This window comes from Corythoichthys intestinalis, chromosome 7, assembly GCF_030265065.1.
Source record: "Corythoichthys intestinalis isolate RoL2023-P3 chromosome 7, ASM3026506v1, whole genome shotgun sequence".
Classification (NCBI taxonomy): Eukaryota; Metazoa; Chordata; class Actinopteri; order Syngnathiformes; family Syngnathidae; genus Corythoichthys; species Corythoichthys intestinalis.
Window position 1 is genome coordinate 24,606,106 of NC_080401.1, and position 16,773 is coordinate 24,622,878.

At 38.8% G+C, this 16,773-nt stretch overlaps 1 protein-coding gene across 2 annotated transcripts in view; it reads right to left on the reverse strand.

Annotated features, from left to right (window-relative positions):
• Positions 1-16,773, reverse strand: part of dennd1b (DENN/MADD domain containing 1B) — a 252,123-nt gene that overhangs the window by 96,249 nt on the left and 139,101 nt on the right. For both annotated transcript variants that reach the window (XM_057840683.1, XM_057840682.1), the window contains one exon: positions 1,834-1,959. In XM_057840683.1, coding sequence (XP_057696666.1) covers positions 1,834-1,959 — 126 coding nt within the window. The remainder of the gene's footprint in view (positions 1-1,833; positions 1,960-16,773) is intronic.

Below are 16,773 nucleotides of genomic sequence, written 5' to 3' on the forward strand. Positions count from 1 at the left end.
TTTTTTAGATTATGTCTCTATGAGTACAAATGCATCTATAATTGAAATTTCAGACCTCTACCTATTTTCTAAGTGGGTGAACTTGCAAAATAACATGGGGTGAAAATACCTCTGCTTTTCACTGCACATACAGCATGTGTTGCCTTCTGATAAGGCTTATATAGGGCTTTTAATGGCCCCAGTCATATTTGTTTTGTTTTATTTGGTTCAATATGGCTCTTTCAACATTTTGTGTTACCGACCCGTTTTAGGATAATAAAATCCATTATGAAATCACAAAACAATATGGAATTCGACGTGAAAGCTAACTTTTGGCCATTCAAATTTGGCAGGGTTGTTAAAACACTCTTCACTGTGGTATTTCAAGTTACTTTTTTTTTTTACAAGATCTTTAAATTGCACTGCTGCCCAGTTGAGCAGTAGTGTGATTTTTTTCATTTACTGTAAAGCCTCATACCACTGTAGTGATCAGGTGCCGATTTTCCAGAAAAGCACTTTATAATATGACATTTCATTGTAATATGATTACACAATAGGAGTGGGAACCTCTTGGTACCTCACGATACGATACGATACAAAGTTCACGATAACGATGATCTGACAATACAACGATTATCGATAGATTGGTCAGGAAATCATTCTAGGATATTCTAGAAACAACTAATAAACAGAAAAACAAGCTTCTGCTGTGAATTGGAATGAGTTTATCATTAGTAGATGTCCAATCCATTTGAACTGGAAGGGTGGCAGCGAATGAACCAATGTTCATTCGCTGCCATCCCTCCCACTTCAAACGGATTAAACGTCTATGGCCGGAGTGACAGCCAATTCCAGGCGATGAGGTAATTTTGGGCCTTTTAAGGTCATTTACCTGCTCATTTTCAGTTACTTCCTGTTGATTTTGGGGTATTTTATGGGTTCCTGTTTATTTTGAGTTAGAGAACAAGAAATGACCTTGGAATCACCCAAATGAATAGGCAGTGAACAGAAAATAACCTGTAAATGCCCTAAAATGAAGAGTAAGTGACCTGTAAATGCCCTGAAAATCGGACAGAATGACTGTGAATGCTCAGGTTTGGTATGAACGAACGTTCCCAGTCTAAATGCATTGGGCATCGAGCACCGTCAGTGCAGCCTTAGAGTTAACTGAGACACTTATTATGGTGGAAAATTTTGGTAGCAACTTTTTGGTTCATTTTTATTATTATTTAAGACATCGACACCTTTTCAAAACGATATCTCCATTTTGGTAGGAGCATATCGATAACCTTTTGGAATACAGAGTATCACGATATATCACCATTTTGATATTTTGTCACACCCCTATTACACAATGTGTTTATTTTTCTTTACAGGATGTGAAATAGAAACAAAATGTGTTATCCCTTCCACCCCATAAATATATTGTTATTCTCATCCAAATCCTGTTCACCATTCTTTTAGTATTCATGAGTCTGTCTTCACTTGAGTACATTTGCGCACTTACTGAGAATTTAACTTGTGTCAAGCCATGGTGACGTATGTCACATTAAATTTCAATTTGCCATGCCTATGTTCAGCAGGGGTGCTGTGCATCAGTCTAGAGTTGTTGTTTCATCTTTCAAGAACAATTCTTAGAGATTTGTGAATAATTAAGTAGCATGAGCCGCGGAACATCTCAACATCAAAACTAATGAAGCTATTTGCATGCTAAGGATGCTCTCAGAAAAACTTAAGTGCACATCTATTTTAGCTAACTAAACTGAGCATGTTAACAATGTTAGCTGTGTCAACAAGTCAAGCTGTTTTGACACCACCCAGGAAGGCTAGTTGTTAAAGCAGATAGACTCTTACAGGTTTATATCGGAGGGCGTCTCGGTAGGTGCCAAACAGAGCAGCCTGCGCTCTCAAGAAGGCCCTCGCCACGCCACTTCCTGTTGCTGTTGACTGCTTCTTAAGCTTGCTCTTCAGAGAGGACACCTGGTGGAAAACATGATGAAAGAAATGCAGTGAGAGAGGTAAGGATACGGAGGGGTAAAAGTTAAATTATCACCTCTGAAATTGGTGGGGGGGATGCAGCTAGCCCATTCAGAGTGTGAAATATCACATTTGCAGGGCATCATAAAAAAGAAAACCAGGAGAAAGAAAAAGGAACGCTGCAGCTTTTCCACCATGCCTCTGCGTTGTGCTGCTGTGAGCACCTGCTGCTTTGCTAATTGAGCAAGGGACGGGGAGTGGCACGAGGGGAAATGGGAACTCACATCCTTGCTTTTCCTCTTGTTACTACTCTCCTCTCCATCACATTTTGCTTTTTTACTTCTTCCATTTCTTACTCCTCTACTTCTTCTTTCCACTTCCACTGTGTTCCCCTCCTCTCGCTGGTTCTTCCAGCTCCCTCTAGAAAGGGCCTCTTGACATAAAATGTCTTTAATTATTTTCCCCTCTCCTAGCCGCAGCGCCGAGCCTCCAGGCGAGAGGAGAGGAGCAGCAGGCCCAAGCTTGTTTTAGGATGACAAAAGATTCACTCTGGCCACGGTCCCCGGGGAGTCTGGGAAAGAAGTTGTCAAGAGTCTCTCCTTACCTGCTCAGCTGCAGTCTTACTGAGCGAGGGAGAGGAGCTAGAGAGGGACTGCGGCTCTCTGTGTGGGCTGTCAGCTTTTCACATTGTGCATCTTTTCATGGGCTTGCATATTTTATCCACTTCTAATTTCATTGACAAAAATACAAGAAAGAATCATGATGAGAGGCTTACCCATTTAACAATGAAAACTTTTAAAATTATTTCCAGTATACATTTAAGCAGGCCATACTTTGGAGGTCCGATGCCAAATATTTACATTGTCATATAGTACAATACTTGAAATATACAAGTACAGAGGTACCTCGACATACGAAGTTAATTCGTTCCAGGACCTTGTTTGTAAGTCGAAATGGTCGTATGTCGAGCAGGATTTTCCCATAAGAATACATTCTAATTCCATTCATTCGTTCCACAGCCCGAAAACCTACACTAATTCCTTAACAATAAGGGTGTAATGGTACACAAAAATCTCGGTTCGGTACATACCTCGGTTTTGAGTTCACGGCTCGGTTCATTTTCGGTACAGTAAGAAAACAAAATGCAAAATATAAATGTGCTAGTTGTTTATTACACACTTTTGTGCTTTAAACAATAGGAACAGTAGCCTATACAAAGCTAGAATTCTGCTCAAAAAGTAGCGGGTATTTAAAGATAAGAATCCAACAACAATTTGCCTAGCTTTCTTTCTGAAAGAAAGAAGAAAAAAGAAGTCCTGTGCTAAAGAGAAAAGCAATCCCAATGACAAAGATTTTAACATGTATTTTACAAATGAAATGCCTCAATGATTTTTTTTTCTTATGAATGGTTTTCAAAAGCTTTATTGGTGGATTTTCTCAAGTTAAAGCGCCACACAGAAATAAATAAATTTAATTGTGAAACCAGGATCTGTGTATTATTCTTATTATTTAATTACAGGTGTTTTAGCTAATTTCAATTTATTTTATTTAAATGGGCTATTATTTATTTTATTATGTGTTTGTATTTTACAAATGTGATGTAGTATTCATTTATATTGTATATTTTATGTTGTATAACTTTAGTTCCTATGTGAATATTACTTCCTACTTGTTTTGTTGTGGTAGGAGGGTTTTGTATTGAACACGGGGCCGTGTTGGTTATTATTATAGCAGAGAAGACAACTTTAAATCAACAAAGACAAGTCAACTGTGCCCCGATCTACCACTCAAGAGATCTGATGGACTCAAAAAGTGGGTTACGATTGCATATTAGTTTGAAAATCGACCGGATCCACCATATTTTTACAGGAGTGACTTCCGGTCTGCTAGCTAGTAGTATTGATGCAGGAGGGCCACGTCTCGCGTCAAATAATAAACTCTGCCATTCTTTTCGCGTGCATCGCGTTGAGCCGCTTCTGGGACCCGGCCGCACTGCGACTGGTGTGCATTGGCTAATTGACTTTAACAGCTGCGTTTCACTGCGTTCTCGCGGCCGCCACGTTGTCGCGCTGTTAACGTTTCTTACTGTCCTACCGTGTTGGTCCTCATTATAGTAGAGAGGACAAGAGTAAATATAATCTACACAAAGAAACTGTAACCCGATCGACTCACAGCCTCGAAAAGTAAGGGTTACATTACGCCAGAAACTCGGTCGGTATGCCTCCGTTCCGAACCGAGCACCAAGTACCGAAACGGTTCAATACGAATACATGTACCGTTACACCAGACATGTCCAAAGTCCGGCCAGGGGGCCAAATGCGGCCCGTGGTCAAATTTCATCCGGCCCCCAGCCTCTGTCATAAAATCAATAACGTCTGGCCCGAACACAGACTTAATGAATTGGTCAGCAGTACTGCAACCAGGATATGAAGTAGCTTACACACAAAACGCTGCCCCTCATTTACTCACTAAAAGGCAGCAGCACTTTAACCCTTTATTGCCAAATGTACCACGTTTGATACAACTAAAATTTCATGATTTTGAGACTAATTTAGAATTTTGACATTTCTTTTTAAAAAAAAAAAAAGTGATGGATGCAAGTCAACACATGCATCTGCAGGTTCCCTGAGAAAAAAAACATGATTTAGCATGGGTTATCGATATAGAGCGCTTATTACACATATTCATTTTGACTTTTCTTTTTACAAATTTGAAAAAAGGTTTCATTAGGACCTTATTTTTCAAATTTAGGGATTCTCTGATAATTGCTTCATGTATTTTAAGGGCTAAGCAACATTACTCCGTGTGACCCATTACTTCCATTTTCTAAAATGGTGACAATCAACAAAAAAAAAAGAAAGTTGACTGTGACGGCCGACGCTTCAAGGATAGGTGGAAATTAGACTATTTCTTCACTAAAATACGCAAAAACTGTGTCTGCCTCATTTATAAAAGAGACGTCGCTGTTTTTAAAGATTTCAATGTGAGGCGATATTACCAAACAAGACACGCTGACATGTACGACAAGATTACAGGGAAGATATGCAGCGAGAATTTGAAGCAATTTGAAGCTAGTTTAATGTCACAGCAGCAGTATTTCGCAACAGCCCGAGAGTCGAAAGAGAAAAAAATAATTAGACAAATGTGACACACTGAATGGCTTGCTAAAATTTGCTTAAACATATTGTTCTACGTAAAGGACGTCAGCCAAGGTCGGCCCCCCACATTTTTACCACACCAAATCTGGCCCCCTTTGCAAAAAGTTTGGACACCCCTGTGTTACACCCTTACTTGATAAATACTGCTGGTACAATTACAAATGGCAACTACACATAGCAAAAAAAATAAATTATGAATAAAAATCGTAAAAATAATACAGTATAAAAATACAATATAATAATACAGTGGTACCTCTACATACGAAGTTAATTCGTTCCAGGACCTTGTTTGTAAATCGAAATGGTCGTATGTTGAGCGGGATTTTCCCATAGGAATATATTATAATTCCATTAATTTGTTCCACAGCCCAAAAGGGCTTATTATTATGGTAACATTGCCAAAAAAATCGCCAGCTTCATCAGGTTTGTATCATTTATTTCAGAACTTGTGCAACACAACACGTCCACTGTCCGCCGCAGTTGATGGTGCTCTCAGCAAAACAATAAGAGAGAAAGAAAATCTCAAACGCATCTCTCCCTCTCTCTGTCACGTCAGCGACGCGGTGTGTTCAGGTACAGCACGCAAAACACGTCCATCACATTTGAGCACGATTTGTTTGTTATATTTGTTGAGGATTTAGTGTAGCTTTTCAGGCTGTGGAACGAATTAATGGAATTATAATGTATTCTTATCGGAAAATCCTGCTCGACATACGACCATTTCAACTTACAAACAAGGTCCTGGAACTAATTAGCTTTGTATGTAGAGGTAACACTGTATATGGCGGAAAACACTCAGGTGACTTGAAGTTCCACTCTGAGACCCCCAATTTGGCCAAATTTCAAAATTGTCCTATATGCATGTGTGATACATCATTGGAAAGCTTAAAATCTTATTTTGGCATTTTAGAAAAAAAAAAAATTTAAGCAGCAAAACCCTAACTGGAGGTGAAAGCATGAGAGAGCAGAATTAAAGACGCCACAATTTTAACAAGATATTATCGCGTACTTACCTCTTTTCAATCCCAAAACACCATGTAGCATGTATAACTGAGTGTGAAGACACAGCTGTGAATGGCTTTTTGGGGGATTTTATGGGTCAAACATGGTAATATAACAAGGGTCGCGATGCAAAAATCGCAGACATCAAGGAGTGGTCAAGATTTTCTTTTTCATTCATATATTTACCCTTTTAAACGTTTGTTTGTTTTTTTCAATTTTTCTTTGTTTGGATTTTTATCATCTAAAATATTGTCGAAAATGTGACAGTAACGAAAAAAAGCATTTACAGTGGGGAGAACAGGTATTTGATACACTGCCGATTTTGCTGGTTTTCCCACTTGCAAGCCATGTAGAGGTCTATAATTTGTATCATAAGTTCTCTTCAACTGTGAGGGACGGAATCTAATACAAAAATCCAGAAAATCACATTGTATACTTTTTAAATAATAAATTTGTATTTAACTGCATGAAATACATATTTGATACATTACCAACTAGTAAATATTTCGGCTCTGAGTTTTTTTTTTAAGAACCCCTCCTGTTCTCCACTCATTACCGGAAGTAACTGCACCTGTTTGAACTTGTTACCTGTATAAAAGACACCTGTTCACATGCTCAAACAAACAAACTCCAACCTCTCCACAATGGCCAAGACCAAAGAGCAGTGTAAGGACATCAGGGATAAAATAATAGACCTGCACAAGGCTGGGATGGGCTACAGGAAAATAAGCAAGCAGCTTGGTGAGAAGGTAACAACTGTTGGAGCGATTATTAGAAAACGGAAGAAGTTCAAGTTGACGGTCAATCTGGCTCGTTCTGGGGCTCCATCCAAGATCTCACTTCGTGGGGCATCACTGATCATGAGGAAGGTGAGGGATCAGCCCAGAACTACACGGCAGGACCTGGTCAATGACCTGAAGAGAGCTGGAACCACAGTCTCGAAGAAAACCATTGGAAACACATTACGCCGTCATGGATTAAAATCCTACAGCGTACGCAAGGTCCCGCTGCTGAAGCCAGTGCATGTCCAGACACGTCTGAAGTTTGCCACTGACCATCTGGATGATCCAGAGGAACAATGGGAGAAGGTCATGTGGTCGGATGAGACCAAAATGGAACTTTTTGGTCTAAACTCGGCTCGTCGTGTTTGGAGGAAAAAGAAGGATGAGTACAACCCCAAGAACACCATCCCAACCGTGAAACATGGAGGAGGAAACATCATTTTTTGGGGCTTCTTCTCTGCCAAGGGTACAGGACAACTGCACCGTATTGAGGGGAGCATGGATGGGGCTATGTATCGCCAGATCTTGGCAGACAACCTCCTTCCTTCAGTGAGAGCCCTGAAGATGGGTCGAGGCTGGGTCTTCCAGCATGACAACGACCCAAAGCACACAGCCAAGGCAACTAAAGAGTGGCTCCGTAAGAAGCATCTTAAGGTCCTGGAGTGGCCTAGCCAGTCACCAGATCTGAACCCGATAAAAAATCTATGGAGGGAGCTGAAAGTCCGTGTTTCCCGGCAGCAGTCCCGAAACCTGAAGGCTCTGGAGAAGATCTGCATGGAGGAGTGGGCCAAAATCCCTGCTGCAGTGTGTGCAAACCTTGTCGATTACTACAGGAAACGTTTGGTATCTGTAATAGCAAACAGAAGTTTCTGTACCAAATATTAAGTTCGATTTTTGTGATGTATCAAATACTTATTTCATGCAATTAAATGCAAATTTATTATTTGAAAATCATACAACGTGATTTTCTTTTTTTTTGTATTAGATTCCGTCCCTCAAAGTTGAAGAGAACTTATGATACAAATTACAGACCTCTACATGCTTTGCAAGTGGGAAAACCAGCAAAATCGGCAGTGTATCAAATACTTGTTCTCCCCACTGTACTGTAATTATGAGGTGGATATCTATGACTTTTTTACAGTCGCTAATTTTTTCATTGTGACGTAATTTGTTTAAAAGTTGAAAATATCCGAGTGAATAATTTTTTTGAAGTCCTTTCTTTATTTTCAAACTAAATATTAGACATCAATCAATGATTCTAAGCTAAAATTGACAGACATTTCAAATAATAAATACGATTACTTATCTTTTTTTTATGGCTAGGTTGAAACAAAAGCGGTTGCGCGACGTCTGTAAACGGGGGTTTCCAAGGTAAAACACAAATTAAAAATAGTTTGGGGCTAATTGCGCCATGAATCTGCTACAGCATATAGACACATTGTTCCATCAAACACAACAGTTCTTTTGGCTTAAATACAGCAGTTTATTTTAAAAAGGAGTGCAAGAGCAAAAACTGCTTTTTCAGTCTTGTCTGTGTTTTCCGCCATATGTATTTTAATGACCAAAAATTGTCCCTTGCCTCATAAAGTGTTATTATGATTAACCTGCTAATGCATATCCAATTCATATTAAACTGAAAATCTCGACAGCCTCACCTTTCCAAAAGCTGGAAAACAAAATGCAAGCAACGCTGTCTTTAGCGCGTGCGGAGCAGGAGTTTGTCTCTGTCACTAAATGACCCCACGTTTCATGTGGTTTAGGACAATTGTGATGAGAGACGGTCAAATGATTGTGCTGTGCAGCGGCAGCGATCCTGCAACAATGCTTCATCTGCAATCAGCCGATCGGGAAAACTTCAGGGAGGAGAAGCAAAGTGTTCAGAGTGCTCAGGCGGGGGACAGGCGGAAAGGAACAGAGAGTGTGAGCAGAAGAAAGAAGGCAACAGAGAGATGGAGAGAATGTCAGTCTTAAACTGGGACAGAAACAAAATGAGCAGCGTCGATTCATCTCTCCTGGGTTTTCTTACTCTCCACAGCATCCCCGTGCTGCCATTGTGAATGCTCCCAGGCATCAAACAGAAAGTTTATCACAGTTAAATTAACAAGTGTCATCTCCATATTCACTCATTGTGCTAAATGCTTTTATGTTTGTGTAAAGCTCTTTCTAGAATTAATATTTCATGTTTATGTGCATTTTCAGAGATTTTTTTTTTCCACCCTGCAATTCATTAAAATGTCTTTTTTTCTCCTCCTCCCTTATTGGTGGTGGTGGTGGGGGTGTGTGAATCAAAGCAACACAATGTCAGTCTAAGTGGGGGAGGCATACCCCAAAGACTGTCAGACAAGACGGGCTAGCTGAGTTTACTGTGCACACAGAGTTAGTTGTGTGCAGCAGCTTTGAACGGCTGAGAGCATCGCGCTGGCAAACACTTTTTAATGAGGTGGGGACACAATCAGTTGTGTTCTCTTTCTCAGTGTGAGGGGTGAAAAAGTTGCATTTCAAAAGTTTAATGGTGATGAAAATTCTTCCTGTGTCACATGTAGGCGATCAATGAACATTCACAAATATATTGGTAGGTCGTCAAACATATTTCATCACTGGTTTCATCAAAAGGCAAGAAAGCAAAGCCTCGCTATCGGTATGGAACTTTTGCATATCACATGAAAATAAGCGTGTTTGGTAATTGGAGTTTGACTGCGAAGCCCACGCCGCAATCATCAGGTACGTCTCCACAGTAATGGTTCTGTCAAACTAATTAACTTTTGCAGTTTGAGTGAAACTAACGAGACGCGTAGCAGCATCAGAGGAAGGCCAGGCTCTACAGGTGATAACCCTATTTGGCAGTGACATTTTTTAGTGTAAAGTCACAGTGGCGGTGATGAGATCAAAGCCAGAGAGTGCCCCATTGGGTCCAATTAGAACTATTGCATTGTGCAGGGAAGAGGTGGCGGCAGGGGAGGGGGAGTGGGTGGCTGGGGGAGCCAAAGAAAACTGTTGAGTTATGATATTCATAATCTATGCAGAGAGGCCTTTCCAGCCCAGGTCTTCTCCCCATAGCTGTGATCTTTTCAATTTACATCAAGGGAGGATGGTCGTGGATGAAAGAGGGGCATCCGAGGCGCGCAGCCCACAGAGGGCAGACACGGGGCCTCATTAAGGCCGGGCCCAGCCAGCCCCAAACAGGGTTTGAAGTGCGTCGCATAAAGAGCAGGGGGTCAAAGGTCAGATGACGAACAGATCTCCATTTAACTCTCCAGCTGGAGACGGTAATTAGCAGGTGCAATCATGGTCTCTGCCTGACTGTAAGGGATGATACCACACTATCAGACATCTGTGTGAATGCGTGCGTATGCTGCGATGCATTAATACAGTATGTATACTAAACAAGTACGCAGATTCCGGTGAGATGCTGACATTCAGGGAATTTTTTTAAACAAGTTCTTAGAAGCCTGGCTGAAAAATTGATCATAACTTGTTGAAATAAATGCACATTCTGATGCCCATGTGACGCTTAAGAAAAATAGCTTACATATACTCCTTGTCAGTCTGGTACCCAAGTAATATGAATGCCCATAAGAAACAAAACAGGATCTATATTATATATAACTATTAATGGCGTGCTGAACTGAACATATAAATGAAGCAAAATTTATGGGTGTTATAATTCATGACAAGTTGTCATTGAAACCCTATATTAGATACACGAAAAACACAATCTCCAAATGTCTATCAATCATAAATAAAGCAAAACAATACCTCGATGTAAATATACGTCGTACTTTATGCTGCACTTTGTTACTCCCATACTTTTCATATTGTGTCGAAGTATGGGGAAACACTTAGCAAAGTGCAATAAATCCATTAGTCATATTACATAAACGAGCAATCCGAATTATACATAAAGTGTTTTTTTTATTTTTTTTTTTTTTAGATCATACCCATAATTTATTTACTCAATCCAAACTGTTGACATTTAATGATCTTTAAAAATACAACAAATCTATATTTTTATTTAAAGCATTTCCTAAATTATTACCCCTCAACTTACAGTGTATCTTTACAATACGAGAGCAAGTACATATTCTGAACACTACCAAAATGTCATACTACTTCTAAAGGATTCTGAGTGTCTTTATGTGGGGTAAAACTCTAGAACAGCCTCCACTTACAATTTAAGCAGTGCCACAGTATCCAGAGATTCAAATTGTTTTATAAACAACAGGTCTGGCCACAATACACAGAAAGAGGTCTCTAAATGTCTTGAATATATATATATATAAATATTACATGCGTTATCTATAATAATGATTAAATATGTGACAGTTTCTAATATGCATAATTACTAATATATATGTATAGGTGTTATTATGATTACTGCAACTACTATTATTGGTATAATCATTATGATTATTATAATTGTTGCTATATTGGGAAGTGACTGTATTCTCATGGAATTTTTTAAAGAGTGAATTGGGGGTGGGACCCAAAAAAAGCTCATGAAGCTCAAAAATGTATGTATTTGTTGTTCATTTTGTTATAATCATCATTACTGTTATTATCGTTGTTGTTGTTTTTTGTTCCCATTCTTGTTGTATTTCATTATTATGGCTCGAAATCAATCAATCAATCAATCAATCAATAAATCAATCAAATATTCATATTTCATATTTTCTTAATGTACAGTATTACACTTTATATTAAAACAGTTTTTTATTTTTGGACATAAACTATTTACATTAAATGAAGGAACAGTGCTCAACACATCTTTATGTCATGGCTAAATTAACAGTTTTAATTACTATCTCAAATATTTCTATTTCTGTAGTAGTTCTTTACAAGTATGTGGTATAAAATAACTATGTTTAGGGCTGCAGCTATCGATTATTTTAGTAGTCGATCAATCGATTAACTAGTTAGTTCGAATAATTGAGTTTTCGGATAAGGAACATAAAAAATTAAAATACCTGAGCTGAGCCTCAAACGGGATTTAAAAAAAAAAAAAAAAAAAAAAAAAAAAATGAGGATCTAAGAACAAATGGCCAACTTACATAGCAAAAGTCCACGAGCTTAAATAATTTTTTTTTAAACAAAGCTCCTAACAAATGGTCACAAACACATATTGCCGCAAAAAACGGCTAAATATACCTATAAACTAATTTATGAATGCATCAAAAAAAACATTAGTTCAAACTAAAACTTAGCCTATGTTGGTCTTAACAGGGAGCAGCTGGATTCAGCCATTTGAAATGAGTTATGTCATATTCACTGTTAACACTAGAAGGCAGTGTGTCCACCCAAATCAATAAAACTAAATGCAAACACTTTCAAAACAAACCATTACAACGCCACTTTAATTAAACGAATACTCGAAGTAGCAAAATTTAATTTTAATCTTTTATCTGATCAAATTACTCGAGCTAATCGATAAATCATTGCAGCACTAATTATGTTCCAATACCAATATTTATTTATTTTTTGTTAAGTAGCAATTTGTTAACTTCTAAATACTATTATTATTAAAACTATTAATTATTAGTTACTCATACATTTCAAAATTACTGTTTAAAAAAATAGTAAAGCACATTATTATTTCTTGCATAAGATGACAGACCATAGTTGTTTACTTGCAGTCCTGGGGAGAAAGGTTGTTTCGTGGCTGAATATTATGCTTGATTGATTTCAGATTTCTCCGAGACACCAGGTGAGCCGGCTCAAATTTGAATATAAAAGGTTAATTCTGTATAAAATGACTTATCCTGCTCAAAACGGTGATGCTGAGAGACTAATTAAAAACATTCTAAAGTTTTGCATGATGCTATAAAACAATACAATATTACGTTCACAAATGCAGATGAAAATTCATCTTAAAACATGAGGTTCCAGCCTCAGCCCTGACTCTTGTATATTGTTTAAAAAAAAAAAAAAAAAAGTTAGGTTTTCTTCTTCTCCCCCAAAAAAATCCAGACAAAAAAAAAACCCTCTGAATGTTTTGTTTAAGATTCTGTCCATGGAAAGAAAGCCATGGGGACGCAATTAAAGAACTACAAAGAAAAAAAATAGCTATGAAAATCTCCCACTTTCTTTTGATGTGCTGCAGTTTGAACTGTATGCGCACACACAAATATGAACAAAGACACACTGAAGAGGCATGTCCTTCGCATATTGTGCACAAATAAAATATATCATTTTAACTCTAAAATTTTCTGCTTTTAAGCAGGCCTTTGTTAGGATTTCATGGCAACGAGTTAAAATACAGGCACGATTAGATGCAATTAAGGTGCGGTGAGACATCTAAATCTTAGTTTCACAGCATGTTCTACAGGCAATATGATGCACAAGTCAGGTGAAATTTAATATCAAAATAAATCTGAGAAGAAAAGACTGTTTTAATACACGTTGCCATGAGACTTTCTCTAGTGTGGGGCTATTTTGTCAAACTGACCTCTTAGAGCAGCAGAGTTTTGCATACATAATTAACTACAGCTAAATGTCATCTCTCGAATCGTTGAAACAGCACAGTGGGTGATGGAACTGTCCTTTTTTATTTTTTTATTTTTTTAACTTCTAGTCTACAGAACACTAATTTGATAATGAAGGAAATGTGAGTGCCAAACGTGTGTGTGTCTGCTTCATACTTATTTCAAATCTTAAATGGCAAACTTATTTAAAACAAAAAAAGTAGTTAATACTAAAGTCAAACAAAAAGCTTCACGCGCGCAGCTTTTAGACATTGCCGGACGTATGTGTCTGCACGATTGCAAATATTTCCATGCCTGCTGCCAAATTCAGATGATCTAGATCAGGGGTTTTCAACCCAGTCCTCAAGGCACACTGTGGGTCCTGGTTTTTGTTCCAGCCGATCCAGCAGAGACAGTTGAACCAATGAGGCTTCTGCTAAAACAAGCCACACCTGACTGCAATCAACTGATTGCACTTGTAAAACACCAGATTGGGGAAAAAGTGTTGTCATCTTGTTTGGTAAGAATGAAATCCTGCACCCACAGTGTGCCTTAGTGGAATAGGTTGGGGACCCCTGATCTAGATGTTGTTTTTGGGAAGCGAACACTAAATTAAAGGCGCTATGTTTGATCAAGTGTGCCAGGTGATCTCAGGAGAGGTGTGCAGACACAATCTCAGCCCCCTCATTCATTTGTCAACCTCCAAACCTAGGCTTGAAATACAGGAATTGGGAGTGTATGCTGTATATTTACCCCTTGATTGGGAATACAGATGATCAAATGCACGACGGCTCTGAGTGTATGGGTACACGGTGTCAGCAAAGTAGCGAGAGGCAGAGAGTAGGAGAATAGAAGGAATTAGGCTGTGATGTGAGGGAGCATCTAAAAAATAGGGATGTAAAGCTGTATTGTAGCACCTCACCTTGAATATCAGGCACAGAAAGAATAATACATGAAAAATTGGTTGCAGATCAGTTGCCGGGATCAAATAAGAATCGGATTCAGTCACACGCTGTTTGTTTTCAGAATTAACAGACTCCTAATTTGCTATTCTTGGATACTTTTAATGACTAGTGAGGTAAACAGCCCAACCAACCAAAAGCCAATTATAAAGTTATCAGCACAATGTCTATGCAGAGGAGAAGCGGTGCGTCTCAGAAGAAGAAGAAACCAAAATACCTTGATCTCCACGCAGAAAATTTACTATTTTTCTCTTCAGGATGCTTGTCAACACATTGATTTTACTGACACAAGCTCAGCTCTGCGCAATTAATATTGTTTATTTATGCATATGAACGACTCAAACTTCAATTCTTTGCAAACTCTAACAATATCCTTTATATTTCTCAGAGATAATCAAAACTCAGGAAAACAAAGTAAATATGCAAAAGTAAAACCATGGAAAATAGCAACATCAACAAAATGTCTGGTTTGGTTAAAAATGGAAACGTAGAGGCTTATGAGTCCTATGACCAATATTCTATGATTCAGATATTTCTGCTTTTTGTTAAGCGAACGGAACTGCTACTGGCATGGTAGCATTTGTGAAAGTCAATAAATCTAAAATATTATGTGTGAAATTGTGGGGAAAGACCATTAAGGGGGCGGGCAGTCATGGAGCCAGTGTCGGGGTCCCGTCTGAGGAAGGACGGCTAATTCGGGACAACTGTGAACTCTGAACCTGCTAAAAGCACGACCACTGGTCAGTCGGCCGGAGTAATAGAGTCCACATGTGCTCACAGCCTGCACCGCCTTAATTAGCAGGATCTCATAAGGTTTGCTTAAATCAACATCAGAGCGCTTCGTTTTCGCTCGTAGTTACACTTGAAATAGACATAAAAATCCTGCAAGTGGCCTTGCACTTTGAATCTATTTCACTTTATTTATACATCCACACAAAATGACATTGGGCCTTTAAAGTGGGAATAATACAGCAGGCTTTGGAGAGAAATGAAGGGTGGCTTCAGTGGCTCGCAAACAATGCGTGGCTGCAAAGCTCAGGCAGAGAATCACTCAGCATTAATCAAGACTGTAGGCCTCTGTTTGACTACACAATGCCTCAAACATTCCCCTGTGTGTAAACACAAACATCAAATGCCACGTGGCATGTCCTCATCTCTAACAAGCTGACTAACAAGAGACCTGGAATTCCACTTAATTAGTACCTGCTCGCTCGCTTATTAATCCAGCAGCCCGGGTGAAAAGATGAGAGCAGGCAGCAAAAAGCAAAGAATAGGACTGAAAACAACAACAGTCATTTGCAGTGTTAAATATATTAATGGCGGTGTGCTCGCAATTTCAGGTGGCGTAATTTGACATGACGTGGGGGCTATGTTCTGTCATTAGTCAGGAAAAACGGTGAGCTCCGGATCAAAGCAAACCAGCCTCAGAGTCTGCCACTTAATTTATCACACGGCAAAGGCAAAGACAAAGACTTCCCTCTTGGCTTCTGTCGCTTATCAAAAATTATGACTTCGTTTTATGACAAACTCACTTTGCAAATAATTTTGGCTCCGTTCCCTGAATGCAGAACGACGCAGGGTGCCAGGTAGAAGCGAGAGGTAGCCAGTGCAGCAGGACACAAGAAACACATGGCAGCAAGCAGCATAAGTCAGGACTCGGTTCAATTTTTGGGTATTATTTTGGACAATTTGATGATAAAAGGCCCTTTTCTGTTCCAACACAACTGTAAATCAGCAGACAAAGCAAGGTCCTTTATTTTGGGAATTACTAAACAGCGATTGGATGTGAGATCTCCCTTTAAGTCTGAAGTTCAACCTTATAATTCCTCATGGTAATGTTGCCATCAGGCAACAGTGCTTTCTTTTTACAAAGCTAGAAAAAAATATTTCCTGAGTCATTGTCAATGTAACATCAAAGGCAGCGAAGCATTTTTAAATGCTGTATTGGGCAGTAATGAATAAAAATAAGAGGTGATAAAATAAGAGGAGAGAACTGTTAATAAATAAAAAGGGGAAATATTTTTTTTGTTTGTTTCTGCTCAACATTAACTAATGTTTCACGTCATGAGGCCAAAATTTGTGAGGAGAACTCAAAGACACAATAATGGGTCATTGTGATAGCAATACCAAAATGGCAATATTGTGGAACCTCTCAAGTTAAATTCCTCTATAAGGCTTTAAAATTCAGAGACAAACTATAACTTGTGGTAGGAATATACCTCAAAAGTCACACAAAAATCATCGCGCATCAATGTATAAGAAGCTCGTGAGAAGAGATGAATATACATCATGTCGCTGACTGGTTGTCTATCGCTGTGTGTGCCCTATGTCCTATGACCGACTGGTAACCAGTTTAAAGTGTAGCCCTCCTTTTTCCCTGAAATCATATCGGATAGGCCCCAGCACCCTGCAACCCTGACAAGGATAAGCGACGATGGATGGATGGAACATACAC